Source organism: Plectropomus leopardus, chromosome 10 (assembly GCF_026936395.1).
Source record: "Plectropomus leopardus strain MGB_pleo_1.0 chromosome 10, ASM2693639v1, whole genome shotgun sequence".
NCBI classification, from domain to species: Eukaryota; Metazoa; Chordata; class Actinopteri; order Perciformes; family Serranidae; genus Plectropomus; species Plectropomus leopardus.
This window is the reverse complement of record NC_142185.1, coordinates 27,993,048-28,018,924: the sequence shown is the minus strand read 5'-3', so window position 1 is coordinate 28,018,924 and position 25,877 is coordinate 27,993,048. Positions and strand designations below refer to the sequence as shown.

At 39.2% G+C, this 25,877-nt stretch overlaps 1 protein-coding gene across 1 annotated transcript in view; it reads right to left on the bottom strand.

Moving 5' to 3' along the window:
* Positions 1-956: 956 nt before the first annotated feature.
* The window catches only part of itgbl1 (integrin, beta-like 1), a 66,601-nt gene continuing 41,680 nt past the window's right edge, over positions 957-25,877 (bottom strand). The window contains exons 8-11 of the mRNA XM_042495170.2: positions 22,771-22,887; positions 12,276-12,422; positions 8,656-8,769; positions 957-1,454 (exon numbers count right to left, since the gene is read on the bottom strand). Of these exons, the coding sequence (XP_042351104.1) occupies positions 1,366-1,454; positions 8,656-8,769; positions 12,276-12,422; positions 22,771-22,887 (467 nt within the window). The 3' untranslated portion in view covers positions 957-1,365. The remainder of the gene's footprint in view (positions 1,455-8,655; positions 8,770-12,275; positions 12,423-22,770; positions 22,888-25,877) is intronic.

Genomic DNA, 25,877 nt, shown 5'->3' with positions numbered 1-25,877 from the left:
TCATCCCAGTGGAGTTGCTCACCTGGTGCATACGGGGTTTTTTTGCTGCAATACCACAAGTGGCCACCGGGAAAATTGAAAGCAAGGCTGAGCAGCTTTCCTGGGGGGCCTGGAAGAAACACCTGACACATGACTATCAGTCAAGTGGCCCTGGCCGTAAATTTGTGTAATTTTAATCCTTAAAAACAATAGAAGAAAGAACGAGAGTTATATGAAATTTAAACCCCTGTACAGTTGTCAATAAATTAGTGACCAATTTAATTTTTTTTGTACCAGGCTATAAACATGTTTATTTCTGCTGTGACGTTGGATATTTTGGGGGGTCTATGGGGCTTTATTCACTTGTGGAGCCAGCCTCAAGGGGTGATTAGAGGAACTGCAGTTTTTGGCACTTCTACGTTGACTTCATTTTTTAACCCTGAAGGTTTCCTCTTGGACAAATGCCCAAAAATGAAGCCAAAACAACTAAATCACCCCTGGCGGCTGGCTGAAGTATAAATCCATAACCCAATTCTATGTAAGAAGATGGGACACGTGGCAAACTAAAACTTCAATATGCATGTCAAATACATTTTTCTGTCATTCTGGTGGTTTCTGTGATTTTAGGTTGTTCTTATCAAACTGATGTATGTTTGTTTTCTGTACGTTTTATTTTTACTCTGTACTCGATGGTACATAAAGGGGGTGTTACTTCATGATTGTATGTGCCAATCAGTGTGCTTGCATCCAATGGCACTGCTTTGGTTGGATGGATGGGCCGAAAGTCAACACCAGTACCTTGGAGATCTCTTCTTCACAGACTCTGGCTCCAGTTCATATTATCAGCGCATGGCGGGGGCTTTATGCAGGGTATTTTTGTTTCGTTTTTGAGGGAAGACGTGTCGTCCATCTTTATATACGGTCATGGGGTTAAACACACCATTCTGTACCAGTTAAAAACACATCTCCCAGTGGTATTCCACACACTCCAAAAATCTCACTTTAATAAATCTTCTCTTTCCAACATTTGGATTTGTCATGTACCTGCATCCTATTATGTGTAGCCACCTGGAATATGTAAGCAATCCTACATTATTAAACAATTATACATAAAGCTGTTTTGGAAACAAGTGTTTACATGGTAATATGTTTCTTTTACACCTACAATACCCAGTTTTATAAGGATCATTTGTAACCAGTACAATAAAAGAATGAATACTGTTACTGATATGCAAAATGACATCCATGTTAAGTTTTGTCTTCTCCCTCCTCTCGTGGTTTTCCTGGCTGTGGTGTTTTACCAGCCTGGTCGTGACCGTCAGCGGTGCTCCTGGTCGCTCCGGGCAGCCAGGCCTCTTGTCTCTTAACACCAGTGTCCTCTCCTCCTCAGTACTCTGCTCCCAACCAGATTTCACAAGCGTTCCCCGTCCAGCCGTCCCAGCACTCGCAGTTGCCGCAATTGCACAGCCCATTCCCTGTGAGGAGATGTGAGAAGAAAAGCTGTGAATTAAGAGCTGTGCCATCATGCCTGACCTTTAACAAGGTTCCTCTTTTCACACCCTGCTTCCCTGGGTGCAGCTCTCTGCTGGGGGATGGAGGCTGTCTGCACCGCTCAGGACAGTTTGTGGTTTTCCACTCCTTTTGCCCACACAGCAGAGAGAGAAAACTCTGGTTTAATTAAGAGAGAAAAGCCTTTATATGTAAGATTTTCACATTTATGCAAAGCTCAGACATCCTCAAATCTGACTAGTCTTTCTTATATTTAACTGTGGTGGTTATAACAAAAAAAGAAAAGTCAGACTGTCTTCTCCAGAAAAAATGCTTGTAACTGCCCATATCTTTTCCTTCTTGTTTCTTTCTTTTCATTTCTTTCCCCTGTAAAATATTACACATATTAACATGGACCAGATAGAGGCTGAAAATGACCACAAAGAGCTGCAAAGGAACTAAAAAGAGAAACAAAATGATTTAAAAAAAGCAAACCCAAAAACAATAATACCTCAAGAGATACAAAAATGACTTTGTTAAGATACAAAACAACAACAAAGACTTGCAAAGGAACAACAAAGAGACACAAAATTTCCAAAAATAACTATGGGGGGGTGAGGCCTTTTGCATGGTAATGCTTTTGCAGGTCATAGTCTGCCCATCAGTGTAAGAGTTCAGGGTTAATCATGGAGGGTGCTCGACATTACAGAGTTCTCATTCATTTGTTCAACTTTTATTTAAACCTCAAGGAATCACTGAGGGCAAGCCCCATATTTTCAGTGATGTCAATCAAGTCCAAACACTATAATAAATAGATACATTCAAAAGAAACGTAATTGGTAATCATAGTTTTAAACTGGCCCATAGTAACTATTGTGTTGAGTTGAGTGAACATTATGAGAATTTCCAGGTAGATGCAGCAGAAAAACTACAAGCAATTTTTCCAAATTCAGTATTAGTCTGGGGAGCGTTGAGCATTAAGCACTCAGCCCATCCCCTGCAGCCGTTCACTAACATTAACTCAGAAGCTTAAGAGGCCGCAACTTGGAAAAACTACTGTGGAGCCAAAAGAGAAGCCCGAGCCAACAAGTTGTTGTTGTTGTTAGGTATGAGGACTTTTTATTTGGTATAAAGACAACCGGGGTTGGATAACAGCCTGCTCTGGATGTGTTATAATCCCGTTCCCCAAAGCTCTCCTCAAGCTCCCTGAGCTGTCAGACAGAGGATGTCGAGGTTAGGAGGAGGCCTTCTGCTGGGCTCCTGTCACACAGCTGAAAAGACATATCCACTGCAAAATATCACCAAGGGAGAGGAGGGACAGGGGGACATGGACAAAAACATTGGATGAAAGTTAGGTGAAAAAAATGAAAGCAGCAGAGATGAGTAATTAGGTGAGAAGAGGAGCAATAAAAGTGAGCCAAGCTGGTTGTTGATCTGCTGAATCCTGCTGCAGATGAGACAGACCTCCCTCTCATTAAAGGATAAGGCTGGCCAAACTCTTTATATTCTTCTTATTGCCAGTAAATCCCCACGAAAAGACCAAAACCAACAATGACTTAGTCTGTCTCTCAAAACTTTCCAGCTTCCTTACTGCACTCAAACACTGGCAAACCTCGAACAAACAGGAGTAAAAAATGCATTTGTTTGGGACTTTTTTTGTCTTCAGCAGATTAATACTCATTTGTTGCACTAATTTAAGACCAGTTTCGGTATGTTACTTAAGTACAATTAACACCTGAACTTCACTACAGTTTCAAAGTAGCTGTCCTTTGCTTGAGTATTTCAGTTTTCTGCTACTTACTTGATACTTCCTCTACATTTCAGATGGAAATATTCTACTTTTGACTCCACTGGCAGCTGTTGTTGTGGTACATGCGCAAGCCGACATCGCCTGTCTTTACTTTTTAAAATTCTGATACCTCAAGACCACATGTTCATTATTTTGTTTTCTTGAGAAAACAGGCTTTGTTATCTTGAGGTAACACTTTAATGATCACGTCATTTTGTAAAAAAAAAAAAAAAAAAGAGCTACGTTATTAAGTGATTGTGAAATAATCAAACAGTTATCACAAGAAAACAAAAGGTTTTATTTTGTCATCTCAAGAAAATGAGCTGTGATATCTCGAGATAATGCAGTAGATACAAATAGGTTGTTTGCTCATGTTTGGCTGCTTAAAATGTTTATGGGAGATTAGGAGAGCCAAGACAGCCTGCAGAGCTTCTTGACAATTACTAACTGATTTAGGCTAAAAATATCAGATCACAGAGTGTCCACTTTAATATTATTGACTGCATCAGATGGTAATGGTAATGAAGTGGTAACATGGTGTCCTCTTGTGCGCACAAGAGCAGCCAAATCACAGTAGGTGCATCCTGCCAAGAGCTTGGGGTGCGTGCCAAACGTACTTTGGTAATTTCATGGCCAGGCTCCCTTAATGCACCTGTGGGTCACTTGGGCTCAGAGAGAATGCATCATTAAAGTTGCATGCATTAGAAGCTTTGACAGTCATAACTTATCACATTCACTACTTTCAGCCCCTTTATTCATACAGACACAGAGTTTGGTAATCCTGAGGTTTTTTTGGTGGGGGGGGGGGTCGGAGAAAACTCATTGCAGTCTGGAAAAAAAACTATTTTTAAACTTTGGTTTGAAACCCATACAGAGGCTCTGTGCGCACAAGAGAACACCACATTGCCATAAAATAATCATAACAATGATGAAATAATGAGCTTGTAATCTCGAGAAAAGGTTATTAAGAAACTAATTGGGAGTTGTCTGTTTTCATTAGTACATGTTGATGGTAATATGCATATTTATAATCTTTATCTGGTAATCTTTGTTAGATTTCAAACGCAGAAGTCAGCTAATGTTTAATTATTTTTTCTTTTTCATTCTTTTTTCATTTTCCAGAGAGAGATGGCAATCACAAACATCAAGTATGAACCCCACCCAAAGAATAACCTGTATCCTCTAACATAATAGCAAACTAATAATAGTGACAGTGTTGAAGTCATATATATATATATATATATATATATATATATATATATATATATATATATATATATATATATATACAGAGAGAGAGAGAGATAGATAGATAGATAGATAGATAGATAGATATAGATATAAATATATGGATGTACAAATCCCTACATTTCCAGAGTTCCCTAAACATATCACGTTGAGGTTAGTAGGTTAGTAAGACGTTAATAGTCCCCATTCATATGCTAATTTCCTCATATATACTAGTTTTTGTCTTGATCTCATCTGTGTGTTATAAAGGTGACTATAACACACAGATGAGATCAAGACAAAAACAAATAAAAAGTAAGTTAAGAGAGTAATAATAAAGATATACCGACTAACACAAACTGAGTCAAAGGAATCGGTTTTGAGCCATTTGCTCATTAAACATACCAAACATTATAAAACAAATGAGTGGTGAACAAATGTTTAACATGTTTAACATAAAACTGAAGTCTACGGACGTTTCTGAGCGCGTGAAGTGGTCAGTTAAGCGCGCATGCGCGGGCGTCCTCGCGCTCAGGTAAACGCTCCAAAGCGGTTCAGGTATTTACAGTCTGTCGGATCGATACAGTTCAAGTGATTGTTTGGGCGACAGCTACTTGGATTAATCTTGCCAAACATCGCGGACACGTTAACGGTCCGTCCAGCACCCTGGAGGGATGTTTCTCCCGGTAGTTGTCTGCGGACTGCGGGGCTGAAGGTGGTCTCCCCTCCGGGAGGCCGTTGCTCAAGTTCGTTGGGTGCAGCAGTCGGAAGGATATGTTTTGGGCGTGGAGATGATTTTTGAGCCCTTATACAGCATCGTGGACATGTCTCGGGATATCTGTTTGAGTTGCTGTACAGGACTATTTTCTTCCGCGCCGCGTCGAGGATCTTCACCGTGTCTGAGAGGCGGAGGAACCGGACCACAACCGTCCGAGGAAGGCGGCCTTCTCCGGGACGTCGCCGGAGCATACGGTGAGCACCTTCAGTTTCAATCTGGTGATACTCATTCAGGCCGACCGTCAGTTTTTGGTCCAGCAGAGCTTGAGTGCGGTTGGATACTTTGTCCATTTCACCGAGGAACCGGCGGGTGTAGCAGCCTGTTAGCTTTAGCCTCGGCTGGTGTTGTGCTAGCTCGGGTCGCTGTGCTGGACTATCGCGATGGTTTGTTTTTTCCGTCCTTGAGTGTTGGATCTTGTTTAGGAGCTGTTTCTTTTCTCGAAATTGTAGTCGACTTCAGGAAGCATAGTTATTTGTTTCCTCGCAGGTGTAAGGTTATGACTGAAGGATTTGCATCACTGTTTACAGCACCAGGACAGCGCACGTGTGTGATTCACCTCTGTGTTTTGACAACAATGGAGCTCAATGAGATAGAGAAATAAGATACATCAGGTTTAGGATGTACTTTTTAGTAAGATCAGTAGTCAGTTTTGGCATTGTCATGGGACTTTATAGGCATTATGAGACATAAAGAATATTATTGGCTCATATTATCATTTAAAATGGAGAGGGAGCTGTGTTCTCCTGAATTTAGACTTCAACACCTGGAGAAACAATACTTAGTAAAAATGGGCGTCTATACAAATTAACAGAAAATGTTGTTACTGCATTGCTGTTACTAAATCCTTTCAGGTAATAATAATAATTATAATAATAATAATAATAATAATAATATTAATACACATGCCCCTGATAAACACAATAAGATGTGTTTCATGTTGGAAAAATGTTGATTTTTTTGTTTTGTTTTCTGGTTAGTTAGTTTCTTTTGTGAGGGGGTTCTCACTTTTACACATGTTGCAAACAGACAAACAGCCCTTTGTGTCTCTTTTCTTAAAATAACACGTTGATGTTGTCATATTCAGTGCATGAAATGTACCAGCAGGCATTCCTAATACAGTGAATTTTCCGCATCACTCATTGGTTGTATGAGTAATGAGAATCTACAGCTTCGGAGGTGCCATGAAATCTCCAGATTCAGAGTAATTCGTAGGAAAACTTGCCAAAATTATTGTGTTATTATCATACAGAAAAAAAGACTCCATCAGTGCTACATGGCAAAGCAGTGACTGCTTGTACCTGCATATTTAAGACTTGTCTTTTCATGTAAAACACCATTACGGTAATAGTCCCCATTCATATGCTAATTTCCTCATATATACTCCAGTCAGTAATATGGTAATCAGGAGCATTTAACAGCATGCCATACATTTTCCCTCTTTCCTGCCAGTTTTCCACAATTTTTGAGTATTTCTGCATTCTGGATCCACTGACGCTCCTTTGACATTAAGGCTGACATTTGGAGTCATGGAGTCATGATGAGAAACACTTCTGAACAGCTGTCCAGATTTTGACAGGCCTCGGGGCAAAAATAATTATAAACATGTAGTGAGATTTCCATTATCAGTGGGGAGAAGACAGCTCCTGTGGATCAACGGCTATAAAAGAGAGAAAATGTATTTGTGTGCATGTTTGTCTCATCTCAAATCACTTTCCTGTTCTGTGAATCACAGCCATGGCCGGGAATGATGGTGGAATTGGGACAAAGTCTACAGATTTCTCTGTGTGTGTGTGTGTGTGTGTGTGTGTGTGTGTGTGTGTGTGTGTGTGTGTGTTGGACGGAGAGTCAGACGTGCTCCAAATTATACTTATGGTAGTCAGATTGGGTCACAGGTCTGATTATCAATATAGTTGATTTGAACCTATTCTGTATTAGCTCTAACCAGGTATTACATTATAAAAACAGCGGGAGATATTTTAGGGAATCACTAATCTACATAAAAAAACATTAAAATAGGAAATCCTCTAAGGGAATACATCACCCACCAAATGACCATCGTCAGCTTCTCAGCCCATGTTACATTGAATTTATGAAGAAATTTTCATTTTTCTCGCATGCCTCCAGTAAACGATGAATCCAAAACCAGAACATTTTCAGTAAACTAAAATCATAGGGGTCCACGTTTAAAAACTATATCAAAATATGTGTTTGCCGACTCTCACACAACTAGTGCAGTATAATCCAAATCTCATTTATCCAGTCGTTTGTTTGGTGCGTCCCAAACGTAAACCTTTTTCCAACAGAGAAATGAAAAGAAAGTGAAACTTATCTTTTCTCTCTTTAGAGCCAGACTCCATTGACAAAAACTGTAATTTTACCTCACTGAACACAGGAGCTGCTGGTCTACTCAAGGCCGTCGCCATGGAGTTAACAGATGGATAAGCACTCACAAATGGCCCAGTTATCACAAAAAACAGGCAGAACACATGCAGAACTGCAGTACGGTGTAATGCTAGAACCAATACTAATAATAATGGCAATTTTGTGACGTTTATGGAGGATTATGATGACGTTTTCTAAAGATTATTTCAAATAGATGCCTGCAGTCCCGCCAGTTTTTTAAATTTACATCTCCATTAATATATTGGTGACATTTACAGCATATTTGATTATTAAGGGGGAGCCCCCCCTTTCCAATAGATGTGATAATTATTGTCCCGGGTATACTGCTGCCTGAGTCATTTTTTAATTGTAAAGGGTTAAATCAGATTCACGAATGTCACAGAATGACACAAAAAAACTACTTGATTGAGACAGTGGTTGACTACAAACTCTTTTACGCAGTGGTAGAAAAAATATTGAAATCATTTACTTAAGTAAAAGTTCAAAAGTATGTTAGCTTCAAAATGTACTTTAACCATATTTTAAAAAAGTACTCATTATGTGTGTTATTATAACATTGGATCATTATTATTGAAGCTTGCTCAGGGTGCAGAATGTGCCGTAGGTCCGACAATGAGGACAGAAATGAGCGAGACAGCAGGAGATAAAAATATAACATTCAATTATTTTTTCTTTGAAGCATACAAACAAATTATTTTTGGAATTAGTTTCTGTATCTCCACATTTATTCATGGGACATTGTTATAATAGTGTTGTTGTTTTCGACTTGTTAACTTATGCTGCCGAGGTGTTGGTGTCCTCACTCTGCTAGGGTCGGTCCAGGACGCTTGTGTTACGCAAAAAATAAAGATGTAGTTGTGCATGTGGAGTCCAGGTGGGTTTTCCACGGGACTGTTTCTGGATCAGGTGCAGTTTTTTGAACCCATGAAGACCTGTAGTGTGTGTGTGTGTGTGTGTGTGTGTGTGTGTGAGTATGTGTATTCTACTCTACCTGTGCAGATGAGACCGTCATGTTTGTCACACTCTCGGTCGTCACACTCGCAGTACTCTCCAGACACCCACCAGTCCTGGGGAGAGCAGATACATTGGCCACAGTGACACGAACCTGCGACACACACAGACACACAACTAGTTAATTAGCATTTTATTTTCCTCATCCGAGCTTTGATTTTTTTGAGTTTATTTTTTACATTTATTTTTAACACCTCCCCTTGCTCATTTTCCCATAAATAAGTCTTGTTTGTATTATTTCCTGTAACTTCTTTATTTTACACAGAAGATTAATAGTGTTGGGCGGACTGGATATGAGAAGCTCCCGGGGGAAACAGCCACTAATATACTTTTGCCACCAGGAAACCAATCCACCCACTCCCTAAACTTCCTCTCTTCCCCATCAGTGTCTACTCCTCTCTTTCTCAAGGGCAGCAGCAGGATAATAAGGTATTAAAGATTGGTAGAGGAAAACAAATCTACTGCTGTCTGCTTCAGTTTTTTTTTTTTTACCAAAGCTCTCACCCAGAGGTCCAGCAACTATGTTTTCAATCTGCCCAATTTCTATCAGCATACACCAGGGTTACAGGAGCCCCTCTTAGAGAGGTGGAGGCAGACAGAGTGAGGAGACGGAGACAAAGTGAAACAGATGAGAGAGAGGTGAGACAAGGGGAGGAGCTGAGGGGAGATCGTCCTGGTGTCTGAATGTAGCGGAGCGTGGAGAATGAACATGCTCATCTTCATTTTCACACCCTGCTCGGCTCTGCAGGGCGGGACCTGCTGCATACGGCCTATTTCTGTGAATTTAACGTGACATAGAGAAGGGATTCTGTTGTGTAGCGTCATTTGACGCCTAATGATACATACTATGTAGTGATATTATGCAGAGTCTCATTATAAATGTATAGGAAGCTGTTATCAGGCAGCTACATGCGGCTGCAGATAATTATTATTTGTCAATTAAAGGAATACATTTTTGTATCACCTCTCAGTTTGTTAAATTTAGGAAGATTTTCTCGTATGCCTTCACAATGAATAAAAAATCCAAAAAGCCATGTTCAACAACTAACAAAGCTATCTCAAAACACCAGTTTACAAAGTTTCACACAACTTGTTTAGTATAATCCAATTCTTATTTTTCCGCTGAGTCTTTCCAAAACACACTAAAACATCTCATCTTTGCCTAAAACTCTTTATAAGGAGGTGTTTTCTATGATGTTTTAGCGAAAATGCGTGCGTTTGGAAAGTACTGAGCATACGACTGGATAAATTAGGCTTGAAGTACACTGCACAAATTTTATGAAACTTTGAAAATGGATGTTTTGATGTAGTTTTGCTGTTGTTAAATGTGGACTCATTCATATAAATTAAGTATTTTTTTCAGTTTTTGGATTCTTTGTTCAGGTACGTGAGGAAAAAAAAATAAGATGAAGCCGGCAGATTGTTTGTCTTATTTCACCAAAAGTCCCAAACCTAAAAACATTTAAGTAACAATTATATGAATTTAAGAAAAGTAAAAAAGAAAATAAAAAAAGTGACATTTGAGATGCTGAAACCAATGATAATATCTCTGCATTATACAAAACGCAAACTATGAACATAATATGAACATTTTTGTTGATTAAATTGAATCAATTAATCTGTTGATCTGCAACAGTTTCAGTCCTATAGGAGGCCATCTTTTTTTTAGGTTTCGAATTATATCCTGCGGCTGAAGGTGTGTTATGAGCTGCTTGTTTTACACACATTTCTGTCCTGAGTGAAAGAACATAAAAGTAAGCTAAAAAGAAATCTTGTCCGATTACTGCTTAAATCATTAAAGAACAAGGTATTAACCCGTGACATGAGCAGGAAGATTGAAGGTTCAGAGTTGAAATTTGATGTTTATCTTGTAAAATCTGTTGTCAGGCGTCGCTGTTGGGTTAATTACTTAGTGCTGTTCAACTGTAGAATAACGATACGATAAGGCCTTGCTGTATAGCAGATACTGAGGTTTTGATTGAGCTCTTTTGTTCATTTGTGAAAAGGAGATTAGTGCCAAGACAAATGTGCAGTATCTGTTATGTCCTGTGATGATTTAAACGGGATTTTTGTTGAGCTTGAGCAGAGTGTTTCGTCAAATGCTCTCTATACATGAATAATGCGCTGTTTGAGTTGCAGTGGAGATTGAAAAAGTTTTGAAAAAACAACATTTAGTTTTGTTTAAGAAAAGAAACGATTGTGTTATTAGCACAGAAAGTGAGAGCAGTATGTCCAAGAGGTGGAAAATGATTCAGAAAAAGTAAATATTTTATTTTAACGTGGTTAATACCCTTCAGCCTGTTTGATAAGTGTGAAAAGACCTTCTTACTCCAAAGAAAAAAGATAATTTTAACAAAATTTATGACAAAGAGCAGATATTGGTGTGTAGTTAAAAACATTTTTAGTGATTTTCCAGCGACAAAGTTAGACAAAAATTATAATCCAGAGTTGGCTGGGATGGTGAAAGAGCCGTGTAGGTAACGGGAAAGGGATCACTCTAAAAACTGCTTGTTTTCTTAGATCCTTATTGGCAGAGGACAACTTTTGATAGGCTACAAAGAAAGTACATAAAAAATGACATTAATCCTGTCAGGAGAACATCAAAATAAAATCACAAGAAAACATACCCAAGATCTATAAATAACAGGTACCTTATTGTTTTCTATACTGCTGTTCCTTTTTCTTCTAACCTTTTCTTCCACTGTCTCAAACGTCATTAACGATTTGCCTCTGGATATACATTTCTCCAGACGCACAGATTGCGGAGGAGCGTTGATGTCAGATCTCAGTGAAAGATGATTGGCTGTCAACAGATGCTAAACATACTTTGGAGGAGAGCTTTCTGCTAAATTTGAGCCTCAAAATTCACCCATGACATATGGATTGTAGTTTATATGTCGTTTGAATTTCATGAAAAAAGTTTCAAGCATTACAGCTTTGATAAAAATATGCATGCATATATCTGATCCGTGATCTTTGAAATGCTCATCATGTATTTTTCTTTGTGCACGTGTGTGTGTGTGTGTGTGTGTGTGTGTGTGTGTGTGTGTGTGTGTGAGCAGAACACTTCACCCAGAAACCTAGACAGTAACAAAATGCATTTTCTCATGCAGCCTGCTGTACTTCAGTACTAATTTTAGCAGCTTATACTTGAATGTTTCTATTTCATGCTGCTTTATGCTTCTACTCCCGTAAATTTCAGAGATAAATATTATACTACACTCCACTAGTTATTTTACAGCTTTAGTTACTTTGCAGATTAAGATTTCACAAAACACGTGACAATTTCCACATTGACAAACTTTGACCAAAAAAATTCAGCTTACATATGAATGAATCTGTAATAATGACAACAGCCATAATGGTGGAAAAGCATCCAAAAATGTCTCCAACAATCAGCAACTCTCAAACAAAGACAAACACAGACAAAACAATCCAAAAAAAGTAGCACTACGGGTTATTTTGGAGTGAACTGTCCCTTTAAGAAGTTTTTTTTGTTTTACTTGGCACTATGTAAAGTATACTGTATGAATACATATTCCTCCCCTGCCAAAATTGCCTTTTATGAACCTTATCCATATTTAAAAACTTCTTCCTCACCTTTTCCGCTGCACATTACTCCGTCAGAAGTCTCACAGAGCTCCTTGCTCTGAACGTCGCTCATGTCACATGACCTTGGGAACTGGCACAGCTTCCCAAACCATCCCTCCTGGCAGATGCAGCGTCCGCACGAACAGTAACCGTGACCTGGCGGTGGAGGGCAGAAGGGCCTTTATTTAAAAGGAGACAGAATATGGGGCATGGCTATAAGAAAATAGCACAAATAAAAGAAAAAATGAATAGATAAAGCATTCAAAGAGAGTGAAAAGTCAAGAGAAATGCTACCGGAGAGCAAAAAGAAGGCAGTAAAGCTTATAAACACATAAAGTTGACAGTGCAGACATTGAACCTTGACAGTAATAGGCAGTACAAGGAGACAGAGCCACAGGAAGACGAGAGAGACGCAGCAGGCTTATTGTATTTCCCTGGGGACATGAAAGGAACTGTCATCACTGGTCTTGTCCTGTCCTTAATAAATCTCCAACACTTCAGAGAGAGATGAAAAAAAAACCAAGAAAGGCAATGGCAGACAAAAACACACAAGCATGCACACACACACACACACACACACGAAAAACCACGGATGTTTAATTGGTTGAAAAAAGCAGTTGGGTGCTGGGATGTCTTCATAGCCGACAGCTTCGCTGTGGTTTTAACAAGCAAACACACACACGCACACATACACACACACACACACAGACAGATTCACTTACACTCTCCCTCCTCTCCTATAAGACCCTTGGATCGCTCGCAATGTGCTTACTTCAATACAAATCATATGTCGCGGCAGTTGCATCATTGATTGATTCCTTTATGATCACATCTGGTTTCAGATTCCAGGTTGAAGAGGTGGTAATGAGAGTATTTTTTTCCATCATTTGCATCATAGTAAATCCATACTCTGCTGCTGGAAACTGTTTGATGTAGGGCTGTATTGATTCAGACAAACAGCTGTTTCATTCAATTTTGATTTTCAGCTCAGATTTAACGGCTCTTAAATTCGCACACTCAGCGTAAGACTCAGGTATGAATATCAAGACTTACTTAAATGATTTACAGAGCAATAACTGAATATATTTAAATCTTATCAAGGCGCTAATACAAATAACCTTTTCCTTATATTTAATAGCAATATCAATTAACTGATGAATTCTGTTAGGAATTCCTGATCGTTTTTTTTTTTTTCTGATAGCTGCAGCTTTACACTGATGAATAAGAGCCTGTTAAATACTGACATTTACATCTGATGATCTGATCCTGAGTGGACAGCGTGTAAATGACCACCAAGACACATTATGATCCAGTCACTCAAACCATTTACTGCCGCGGTCTGGGACACATTTGATCACAAATCTTTTACAGTGTAAACACAAATGCCTCCTGATGCATCCCTGTCAGGGACTACAACATGAAGTCAGGACACGACGGTTGTTTTGGTAACATCTGCTACAGTTCAGTAATTTGCCCATTTTACAGTAAGTAGGACTTAAGTGTTGTGTGACCGCTGACGTGTTGAACTCTGCTGAAAGCGTTAAATCCAGCTGTGCTGACAAATACTAACATTACTAGCAAGCATGCTAGCAAGATTGTGAATGTGATTAAGGGAGTTAGTTAGTAACTCAGGTGGTAAAATATCTAAACACAAGTGATCAGCTGGACACACAATATAGGCACAGGTGTGACAGCCCGTTATCATTCTGAAATCGTCAAATACCGCCACATTGACGGTGCTTTCAGTGGACAATCCTGATGCCAAAGCCACCCTTGCATCGGCATTATCCGCCCCTGAATGACATCAGCTTAGATCGCAGCCGGACAGAACCGATCGCAGTATTATTATACGCTGCCACACAGCCGGATGGCACCTGCTATAGCAACCTGATACGCGGACGGGTGGCGTCACTTGAGAATGCGGCCGGACGGAGCCGTCAGGTTGAAACACTGACGGTAATGACGTAATATATAGAGGGCGAGGGTAACTATAGTTACTCCAGGAGGGTTGGTGGATACAGCAGATAGGCCCAACAAACCCCCAACTTTCATTAATGAGTCTGGTGTTTGTTTCCCATCTGAATGTGATGTTATTTTTTTAACATCTTACCATCTGCCTCCTTCCCCTAATCCTCTGTGACTGTTTTGCGTAATGCTAACCATCTGGGCCAGCATGTGCGTTTGTTGACGTCCCAGCATTGGTTTCCATGTGCCTTTGTCGCCTAAACATAATCCCGTGCAGCGTAATCTCACCATGTGCTTGTGTTGACGGTAGCTGCATCCCAGAACATGAAGAGCAGACGCAGGATCCCTAGAGTGTAACATAGATGCAGAAGTCCACTGCAAAGGGGCAATATGTGATGACTTGGGATGAGAACATGTTGGGTGTGAACGTTGATGCGTCTCGGCTCTTCACTTGAGGTTCAGATCTTTCTTCTTTTTGTTTTAACACTTTGCTTTTTTTCTGTACTGTATTTGACAAGCAAGATATAATTTGTTAATTTGTGAGTTTTAGAGCCACAGCAAGATTTTTAAGTCTTTGCAAGAAAACAAAAAGGTATATTTCCCCAAATATTTAACTATTCCTTTAAAGCCCAGGGTTTGATGTTTTAATTGATTTCTCTCCGCACAAATGGATGAGGAAGAAATCAAATATCCACTAGCTTGAAGGACACAGCTTGCATAGAATTTAAGCACCAACGATGCAATGGATCATTGTTCATCTATAGATAAGACCCCCCTCCCCCGTTTCATATGGCTTCCTGTCGCTCTTTCTTTGCTGTTTTAAATCAATCAGGGATAGAGGTGGGGGATGGTGTATTGAGGGTGTATGTGTTTGTGTGTGTGTGTGTGTGTGTGTGTGTTTGTGTGTGTGTGTGTGTGTGGCGGTGCTGTTGTCGGGAGGTTATAAATGAAAGTTAGGGAGCTTCTGTCTCAGTTGGAGTGGAGTGGCAGCTATGGCAGGCCATGCATGGCTGCCTCAATCAGCCAGCCTGGGAGAGCGGTTAATTGCTTTGGAGGAACGGCAACCTAGCCCTCATTCAATTAGTCTGCACCTGCCTTTCACAGAGCGTGCATTGTGCTGTAGCATTTAGAGATGGACGCTGAGCGGGGAGGTGATGCATCTGGTATTTCGGCCAGCAGAGATCTGTACTGTATGCAAAGAGTCTGACGGAGGTCAAGAGGTCATTGTCAGAGTGAGAGGAAGGGACTAAGCGTGAGGTGGAGAACAAACTGGTAAAGTAGGGAGTATCTGACCTCTCCTTTATGCATATTTTGTCACTGATCTGCGAACATTATTACCTTATCAAATCACATCTGTTATATTTGGGTCTTAATATCCTCAGTTTTTCTGATAGAGATCTACTTGTTTCAAGCAATCTCTCAAAAGTGTATCTTGAAATATACTGTACTTAAAGACCAAAGCAGAAAGATGCACCATAATTAAGAAAAAAATTATATTTATTTAAAAAACACCTGAAAATATTAGGAAAGAAGTTAATTGTTTATAAAGCACTGGCAGATTTTTTTTCCACTTCTTTTAAATATATATATATATATATATATATATATATATATATATATATATATATATATATATATATACATATATGTAAAACTTATAATTTAGAGACAAATAGTGATTTGTAAGAGGCAGGTTTTTGTGGTGTGAGTCCCTGTTCAGTTCATCTCCTTTATTCTTATAATCAAGACAAGACATCTCCTATTTTAAACGCTCTGAGAAGTAGCCTTCATATAGCCTTCCTCTGTCTGACACCATCTGTTTTGAAACGTCAATTACCCGACGAAGCATTCAGATGATCCTCCTCAACTCATACTGTTTGGAAATGAATTTCCCTGCTTTGTGTTTGCTGGTCTGACTGGTCATTGACCACTTTTATAAATTTTGCTTGTGCTAGATCGGTCTAAAAGCCATGGCAGTTTATTAATGTCAGTAATGGAATCTGTGTTGTTTTTTTTCTTGTTTTCTTCTGGATGTCTTGTAAAATTTTAGGATGTTACATCCAAATGGAAGTTATATGTCTGTTTGTTTTGCTGATGTGTATCAAAAATTTGGGTATCCCGAAATTTGTCCTGCTGTTTTTGGTACTAAACTTGGAAATAAATGATGTCAACAGTCAATGAGGAGTTAATGAGGAGGCGTCTCGTTTGGGGAGAATAAGCATGGTCGTAGGGTGTTGTTCATTTCTGCAAACAACAGACACATTAGCTTTGCATGTTATTATGTGGAGGATACTTTGAAACTTTATATTACTTCACATTTTAACAACACTAGGTTAAACCAACGCGGTTATGGCTAAGAGAAGATGATATCTTGGCTTGAGATCCCCGCTTTCGTCCTGGCCAAAAACGCAGGGATGTCTCAGATTTGTTTCACAATCCCTATGAGCATAACACTAAAAGCCACCTTCCAGGTCCATGCGGCCGGACAGAACGGATGGTGTTGTTATTATATGCCAGCGAACGGCCGACACCATGTGACAAAGCAGCATCATGTAACAAGTTGAGATAAGAAAGTGTTGCAATGCAAAAAAAAAACAAATAAAATCAACCATTTTAATGGCACTAATCCCCCCCACTCCATCGTCAATGTTAGCAGATACGTGTATGTATTTTTTGTGCTATGACATCAAATCAGGTCTTGGAGAAAGCAGAGCAGATCCTTGATATTCATCGGGCAATCCGGCTAAACAGTAATGCCACACTCATGTCCCATGGGGGTTGACATAATAACTGGTTTCAGACTTTTAAATATCATCATGTCAACATCCAAGTCATAATTATGTCTGTGTAATGGTGATATTTCTGAAGCTCTCATACTGTATATCAGACATGGCTAATACAGAAATGTGGCTGTTTAAAACCTCAATCTGTTCAATAAAATAAACCCAGATGTATTGAATATTATGCCGTATGATCAAAATTAAGGAAAAGTCAGTATCTTTGCCATTCATCCCATATCACATCTGCACATAAGATAAACAGAGAAGGCTGAAAAATGAGCACTAAGGCCTTAATCAGTATGGCAAAGTGGATTTTTGGGCTGCTCTCTTCGCTTGCTCTTCATGTTTGGAGAAAACCCCTGAGAGCCGAGTGAGGACTGAGCTGACTGACAAGCTGGTTAACACTGAAGGACTGAATTATATGCACAGAGCCAGTGTCATTTCTCACTTCTCTCCTCTCTGTTGTCTGCAGGGAGGCCCAAACATCCAGGGGCACTGACAGCACTGTACTCTAAGTTTTTCCTTCAAGCCCTCTCGCCATGAAGCTACTTTCTGTTTGATCCCCAATCCTCGCTCTGTGTACCTGCTTTAGACTGCCTCTAAGCTTCTCAAAACACCCAATAACTTCCACCGGCCTCCGAGTATACAGACTTAATTGTCAGCCTGACAGCATGTGTGTATGTGTGTATGTGTGTAACTGCGTTGGTGTTTGGTGCTCAGACAGGCGCTCCCTGGACGCCTCGTGAAGAATTGTCTCTGGATAGCCCGGCACACAATGAGCCCCAGTAATCCATTCACATAAATACTGCATCCCCCTTTAAAGGAGAAATTTACCCTCAGATGCTGCAATGCACCACTGATACAAAATAGCACAGCCGACCAAAACAACATAACTAAAAAAAAAAAGAAGAAAAAACTCAACTCCGCAGGAGGCATTTACACACACATATCTGTGTGTTTGCTAGTGAGAGGAATAGACAGATTGCATGTCATTTTCACAATGAACACAAATAGTTTGAGCAACAAATGTCTCAGAGTGAAACAAACAACAGACTGAGAGTTTGACAGAGTGACTTCCCCGCTTGATGCACCTGTGAGGGAAAAGCTCCTCATTGTTGTTAGAGAGGTTTGGGAAAATCTGTCTGCACTCTGTTTGTTAACTTCGTGGAAAGCTGTGCATGTGTCATGTTGTATCACTTTTCCAGCACCTTAAATGTAGCGAACACAAAAATGCAGATAACAGTGGTGTGAATATATCCAGAAAATACAGAGCTGTGTGTCTACTCAGCTCAAATTAAACAGGGTAAGGGATAAACAAAATTTTTTTTTAAAAAAGAGAAAAGGCTTGTGTGCAAGCAGGGGCGAATTTTGGGTCAGTGGGCCCCGGGGCACATATATGGAAAGGACCCCCTCACCTTACATACATAGGAGCAAGACACACAGACTTTGCTGTGGTTTTGCCTCTTTTTTTGTTGTCGTTCTTGTTTTACGTGTCATTGTAGTGGTTATGCAGCTTATTGTCTTATCTTATCTTGTTTAGTTTGTCTGCGATACATTTTTGTGTAGTAGTTTTGAGTCTCTGAGTTGTTTGTGTCTCTTTTGGTTGTTTTGACCCTTTTTGCTGTTATTTTAATGTCTTTTGTAGTTCCTTAATATCTCTTATTTTGGTCTTTTTGAGTGTCCTGCTGGACAGTAGGTGTTAAATTAAGCAACATTTTTCCCCCTGACACTTTGGGCCAGTGGGCACAGATTTGGAAAAGGCTCTATCAACTCTGCTACAAAGAAGCAAAACACAGACTTGGTACTAATTTTAACTCTTTCTTTAGTGGTGGTTTTGCATGTCTTTTTAGTCATTGTGTATCTCCTTGAGTTCATTTTGTGTCTCTTAGTGGTTGCTTTGACCCTTGTTGTAGTGAAAGTTGCACTTATACACTGTTTATTAGCATTTCTGTGTCTCACCACAACAGTCGTACGCACAGTCTTGTGTTGCTATCACATGGAATTGCTTACAGTTGCTAACCAGACTTGAACTGGTGTTGCTAACAACATCTTGATGAGAATCGCGGTGTCATTCCCAGCCCCAACCTCCGACTTCCAAGATAAATGATAAGCAGCACAAGACACACATACTTTGCTTGTTTTGTCTTTTCGTTTTTGGTTGTTATGCATATATTGTTGATATGTGTCTCTGTGGTAATTTTGTGTCTCCGTGTTGTTGTTTTTGCCCCTTTTTGTAGTGATTTTGTATTTCCTCTGCATCTTTTTGAGTCTCATTGTGGTCATTTTGAGTCTCCTCCTGGTTGGCACATGTTAATTTCAGTGACAGTCACTAGAGTACACATAGAGTAATGTTTCCTACAAAAAGCCCTTACAACAAAGATATGTTTAGCTGGGAAAATAACACATTTTGTCAGTTTTGCTGTAGATGAATGTAACTTTTCTCCACCTTTTTTGCTGCTTTTCTTTCAAAGCGCTGCAATCATTGATCGCACATTCATCTGACTTCCTCTGTTCTCTGTCTCCGTCTGACAGCGGCAGAAGCAGTTGCAGAGAGAAATATCAATTTCAATTGAGCCTCTAATTTTTTGTGCGATCTATCCATTACAGCGGTTGTGCCTAAATGGCTCAAATTAAGAGCACAAACTTCTCCAAGACCTCAAACAGAAGCTTCAAAGGCTTGGAGCAATTTCTCTCAAACTCGGCTCAAGGGTTTCGAGGGTTGTGCTTGTGGATATCAAAGAGAGCAGATAGGATCACGCTGTATTGATCTTCAAATTCAGCGTCTGCTGCTGGCATAATTTCAAAGTGGGTGAGTGTATGTGTGCACATGCTGTACGTGCAAAGTGTGTGTCGTTTTCTGTGCCATAATTAGGAGAGCAGTGTAAGCTAGTAACCGTATCCAGTACTTCAGTAGATGTACTTTTGATGTTTTCATTCTTAAAAAGAGTAGGGAAGTGTTGAAGTCTTTTCTCAATTATAGCTTTTTTAGTTTGATGATGCTAATATTGGTAGACACATAAACACAAAAGTCTCTGGGGTCGTTTAAAATAATATGTTACAGTTATTGGTTATAGTATTATTAACAGTGTTTTTTAAAGAAATCTTAAGGATGGCAAGTGCAGCAAGTTAACATACCCATTAGTCTCATCAGAAATCGCTATGGAGAAGGAGGCGAACAGAGCCAGAAGTCAGAGCCACAGCAAATTCAAAAAGCTTCATTGCAATTAGAGCTGGCATGATATCAGATTTGTTTTTAGTCGTCAAAAGATTTCACGATAACAATAATATTGCAATATTTTAGAAAACTTTAAAAACCTGTGTTACTGTAATGCAGTTAAATACATTATTATTCTTGCTTCTTGTGCATTTGGTCCTTTTTTGGTAAATAAATTACAATCAAAAAACAAGAGACAAAGAGTCTGTAGCCGTTACTGTGCATAATCATACAAAAGAACAGTTACACATTATGGATAGAGAAAAGGCAGAAAAAGGCAAAGTGAGAACGTAAAGAAATGTAAATGATTTAAGAGGTGCTGGATTATTTACACAATATTATAATATGTGTATTATTGACACAATATCAGTATTTCATATATAAATATCATGGTTGTCGTTGACACCAGTATATCCCCAAACCCCTATTGCAGTCACAAAGAAAATAGCTCGCCATAATGGCTGAATACATTCAAAATAGACTCCCTGAGTTGTGTTTTTTTAACTGCTGATATTTACCTCTCATTAGCAACACAGTTTAATAATTTTCCCCTTAATGAGTTTACATGTCTCACTAAAATGCTCCTTGGGAATCATACTTGTTTTCTTGTCTTTCATTTTTTATGTACACAGTCTTCTATCGCCTTGGAACATATCCTTTCATATCCGTAACCTAAACTTGTTGTGCTTTTTTCCACGAGACTCGGTTGTATGAGAGTAAGATTTAGGGAACTCTGCTTGTCGTCAGTTGTTTGTTTCGACCTGTCACCCGTTCATGAGTAGGTGCATGTTTATGAGAATTGATCATTTAAATAATGGAGTTCTGCTGTCGGGAATCAGCAGAAGTAAACAAAACAAATGTAGCACCGTCAGTAGACTTATTGGGGATTTGAAAACAATTATCTATTAATACAGCTGCCAACGAAGTGTCATCAGAGCAGCGCCGTACTGTGACAATAATAAATAGAGAATGGTTTGTCAAGTTAGATGCTAAAAAACTTGCCAAAGCTAAGCGGTCCTTAAATTAGATGGAAAAGAAGGTCAAGTAGACGTGACAGTGATGGAAAAACCAAAGAGTTTATCATACAGTAACTGTTGGGTTCAATATAGGGAATATCCTCCTGACAGCGACCTGAAAAAGGACCCTGTGGAGAATTTTACAAACAGCTACTTAGAAGTATAAATTGCCAGGCCAAAATATGCCAATAATGCAATGTTTTCTTATACATAAATAAAGGATAGGTCGAATTTCACCAACTTCAAAATTGACATTACATAAGACTTGTGTTACTAATGGGACAAATGTCACATACATCACTAAGGATCTGTCACATGTTACACATATGAGGCAACAGTATTATTTAGTCGTCTTTCACTTTGGGATGTTGACATCAGTCTCCTCGTCCTGTTTTTGTTTGACACATCTACCACCCCTGTATTTCACCTCAGCGGCTTCTTCATTTTCTGAACAGCATTACCTGGGCTTTGTCACATTTCATGCAACATCACGTGACTTCCTCCTCTGCTCCTGTAATAATTACTACAGCCACTGGTAAATATATGGGCTGTAATGAGCTGCTTGCACAGTTGACCTGTGTGGTCTTTTTTTGTTTGTTTATTTATTTCCTAACAAAATAGAAAAAAAACTTTTTTATTTTTTATTGTAGTTTATATCAATAAAATATTTAAAATCCACATTTATATAAGTTAAACCTTTGAAACCTGGCCAAATTTGCTTGATTTCTTTCAAAAATGAAAGGATGACGAGCAACTTAGCCCAAAAATTTGCAAGAAACTAATAAAAATGTCCAAGAAATTTACTTAAAATAAGCCGAAAGAAAGAAAATTCTAGAGAAAAGGAAATGACCTTAAGAAAGTGCCAAAAATGCAAACATATTTTTTTTCTCTTTTATTTTTTATCATAATTTTAAATATAGAATTAAGAGAATTATAAATATAGCTTTCTGGACATTTTTCCCTTGATTTTTGATATTATCTAATAATCCCCCTGCTAACATTCAGATAATTCCCTTGTTACATTTTAATAATTTTTAAAAAATCTATCCAGTTTTCTCAGGTTTCAAAGGTTTACATGCTAGTGAAAGGCATCTGAATGCAGCACAAGAAAACCAGTGTTGATCCAGGTGTTAAAGGATTAAGATATTAAAGTGAAAGATCTGCACATGATTCATACAACAGGTTTGATTCACTCGTGAAGTAAGCAAAATAATTGTGAATGCAACATGTTCTCTTTAATCTGTTGTTAATGCCACTTCAGAACAAATCTGATTAAACAATTGGCTCTTGCTTTTGCTTATGCTGAAAAATGAGCAACACTTTTTCTTGTGTAGCCCCGGATGCCTGAAATTACGCATCCCACTTCTCTACTCTACACAGCTTGAACAGTAATCCTGAAACGGAGACTTGCCATCTGTTTATTGCCATGTTCTGTCAATTCCCTCTGTTGCTCACACAACTGAAGGGGCCCTTAATGGATACAAAGATTAGATGAGTGTGTGTGTGTGTGTGCGCGCGTGTGCTCTCACCTCCACAGACCTCTCCACCGATGTCCTCGCACTGCCGGTCATCACACTCACAGTTTTTGCCATGAACACGGCTGTCCCCAGGTGGGAAGCAAGTACACTGTCCGCACTGGCACTGACCTACAAAAACAGAGACATTTTCGCACATCTGAGCAGTGTTTCGTGGAGTTGTATTTCAGCAGCAGAATATTCTTTCTTTTCCAGAAGTGTGTCCCACTACTCTGAGTTTTTACTTCTTTATTCCACCTGTTATTATTCAGCGGAGTCATTTGCAATCCTGCAGTAGATGACTGATTTTAAACTCGACTTAATCTGCCTGACAACGTTCCTTCCAGCCATGCGGGGAACTCTCATATGTAAATCACTCACTCTAATAAACACTCAAATAGGCTCCACACCCACACATACACACACCTCGAGATGTTGCTATCCCACTTCAATCAGCAAGCTGCCAGTGAAGAGGGCCACAGGGGAACTTCCTGAGTGAGCGGGCTTTGCTAATGGTGAAGCTCATTAGAAAAACATCATCTATTCTGAACTATCATCGGAGGTGTGCGGCATACCTGCTCATTGATCATTTTACCAGGCTGCTCAGAGCTATGTTAATAATGGGCATAGTGGAGGCCACACACACATATTTGGAGGCTTAAAGGAATACTTCACTCATAAAATGATCATTTGTGAATAAATTATTTACCCCGAGTTATGCTGAATTCAGGAAAAAAAAATATTTTTCTTGCATGTCTTCATGGTGAACAAGGAATCCAAAAGCTGAGAAAAAACTTGGTTAATTTAAATAAATGGGGGCCGCATTTAACAAAAGCAAAATTATACCAAGACACCCACTGACACACTCGTGCAGTACAATCCAAGTCTCAATTATCCATTCTTGTACTCTGTACTTCTCAAACACATGCATTATAACACATCGTTTCCTAATACCTTTGTGTAGGTTTGTGAATCAACTGGAATTCCATTTATTCCTATGAGAACCTTTAAAATCTCTAATTTGTTTCCGAAATTCCTCCTTCAACTTTTTTTTGTTAGTCCAGAATTTGCCTTGAGTATGGGGGGGGGGGGTGATTTTTGAAGAGATCATATGCATTTTGCTGCAGGAAGTTAGCACAACAATGAATAAACTAACAGATTTAAAAACACAGCTCTATTTATCCATTATTTTTCCAAATTTTAAAAAGTGCAATGGCATATTTAGTCAGCTAACACTGATAACATGCTAGTCCATAGAGCACATAGAAGGTATTATGCTTTTAATCAACACATTTCTCTAAACTGGCTACAGACCAGACAGGCCAGTGTTCTCACGTATTTGTTGCTATGCATTAACTGGTCCTGTTTTTTGTCTCTCCATTGCTGCATGTGCATAACCCACAAGACTGGAAGTCAAAAACACTCAAAATTCATTTTTCTTGCATTGAACACAAGGAAAAAATATATAGAAATATGGACATAAAACAAAACTGTGTGCAAATGAAAGCTAAAACCTTATTATTTAAAACACTTCCACATAAACAGCCTCATGCACGGACAAGTAGAACATCTGAGCAAGCACGTGCATTTGAACCCTGCTCCGCGAAAACCACAAGATATTTAAATGCATGCAGTTGCTGTGGCACGCAACTTGTATGCGAAAGTGTTTTTAATAGTAACATTTGAATGAAAATGCATTGTGTTTGGGAAGTACAGAGCATATGAGACTTGGATTACATGGTATGAGTTATGTGAGAGTTTGTAAATGGATGTTTTGATATAGATTTGCTGTTGTTAAATGCGCCCCCCCTCCCATTTAATTCAGCTTACTTGTTTTTGGATTCTTCATTTACAGTGGAGGCATGCGAGAAAGGTTTCTTCACAAATTCAACATAATATGGGGCGAGTAATTGATATACAAATGATTATTTTCTTGCTGAAGTATTCCTTTAAAGGGAGGGACGTCTTCAGAAGCGAAAACCACAGTCCCTTTTCTTTAAATGCTCACACCTGTTATGACAGATTTTTGTATGTATTCAGAATTTTATCTCCAAGTAATTTACTTACAGTAACAGAAATCTGTTTCTTAAACAATTTTACTATAATAGAACATTAGCAACAATGTGAGCGGTGAAATGTAATCAACTTAGAATGCAGAGTGCATTTTTATTATCATCTTAAATAGAGCTCAAAGGTAATACTGCATAATAAGTCGAATTACCATAAAATGTGCATTTGTCTTTGTGCTCTGCTGAAAAAGGAGTAACACACACACATTTGGACATCTTTTAAATTTTACTATTCATAAAAGCTCCAGACAAAAGACACCCAGAAGGGCTACAAACAGGTAAGCAGGCCCGCCATGAAAAATAATTGCACAAAGGGAATTTCCCAGCTCAGTGAAGACAGATGGTTAAAACACAGCATACTGAATGCCTCTCTTTCTCTTTTCTCCTGTGTTTTATTGAGCTGGGTTTGTCCGTCTTGCACAATCATTATTCACTGTGAGTGTTTTCCCTGTTTGCAGCCCTGCTGGGTGCATTTTGCGTTTAGTGACACTAAACAACATCTAAAACATATCCGTAATGAGAATGTGCTTGCCTTTATCTCTTGATGACTCATTGAGGGAAATTAGGGGCAATAAATAGTGCCGAACATGAATTTGCAAGACAGCCACTCGACTGACAGCGTCATCTAATGTGTTGCCCATGTCACATCACTGTCACTTTTTATGACCGCACACACACACATACACATACACACTGGCAACCTCTCTTCCCGCTTCACATATAACATACCACCATCTGCTCTGGGGACTCAGTTACCCTAGCAACCGGTGATGTCATAACACCCCTGCCTTATCGATTATCTCTGTACTCATCAAACCGTCTACACCAGTGTGCGTGTGTGTTGATGTTTAATTTGTCATCCTGTCTAAGGTGAACAACACGTTAATGACAAAGTCACGTCAGTAGACACCAGTCTGAGACATATTGGCTCTATTTTTATAAAACAGGGCGCAAACGTATGTGCAAACACAGAAGAGGTGAGGGTGTGGCAAACTCATTTTTTGCCATCTTGGTGAGCAGAGGTGCAAGCTCAGTGGTGTTGCAGTGCAGCAC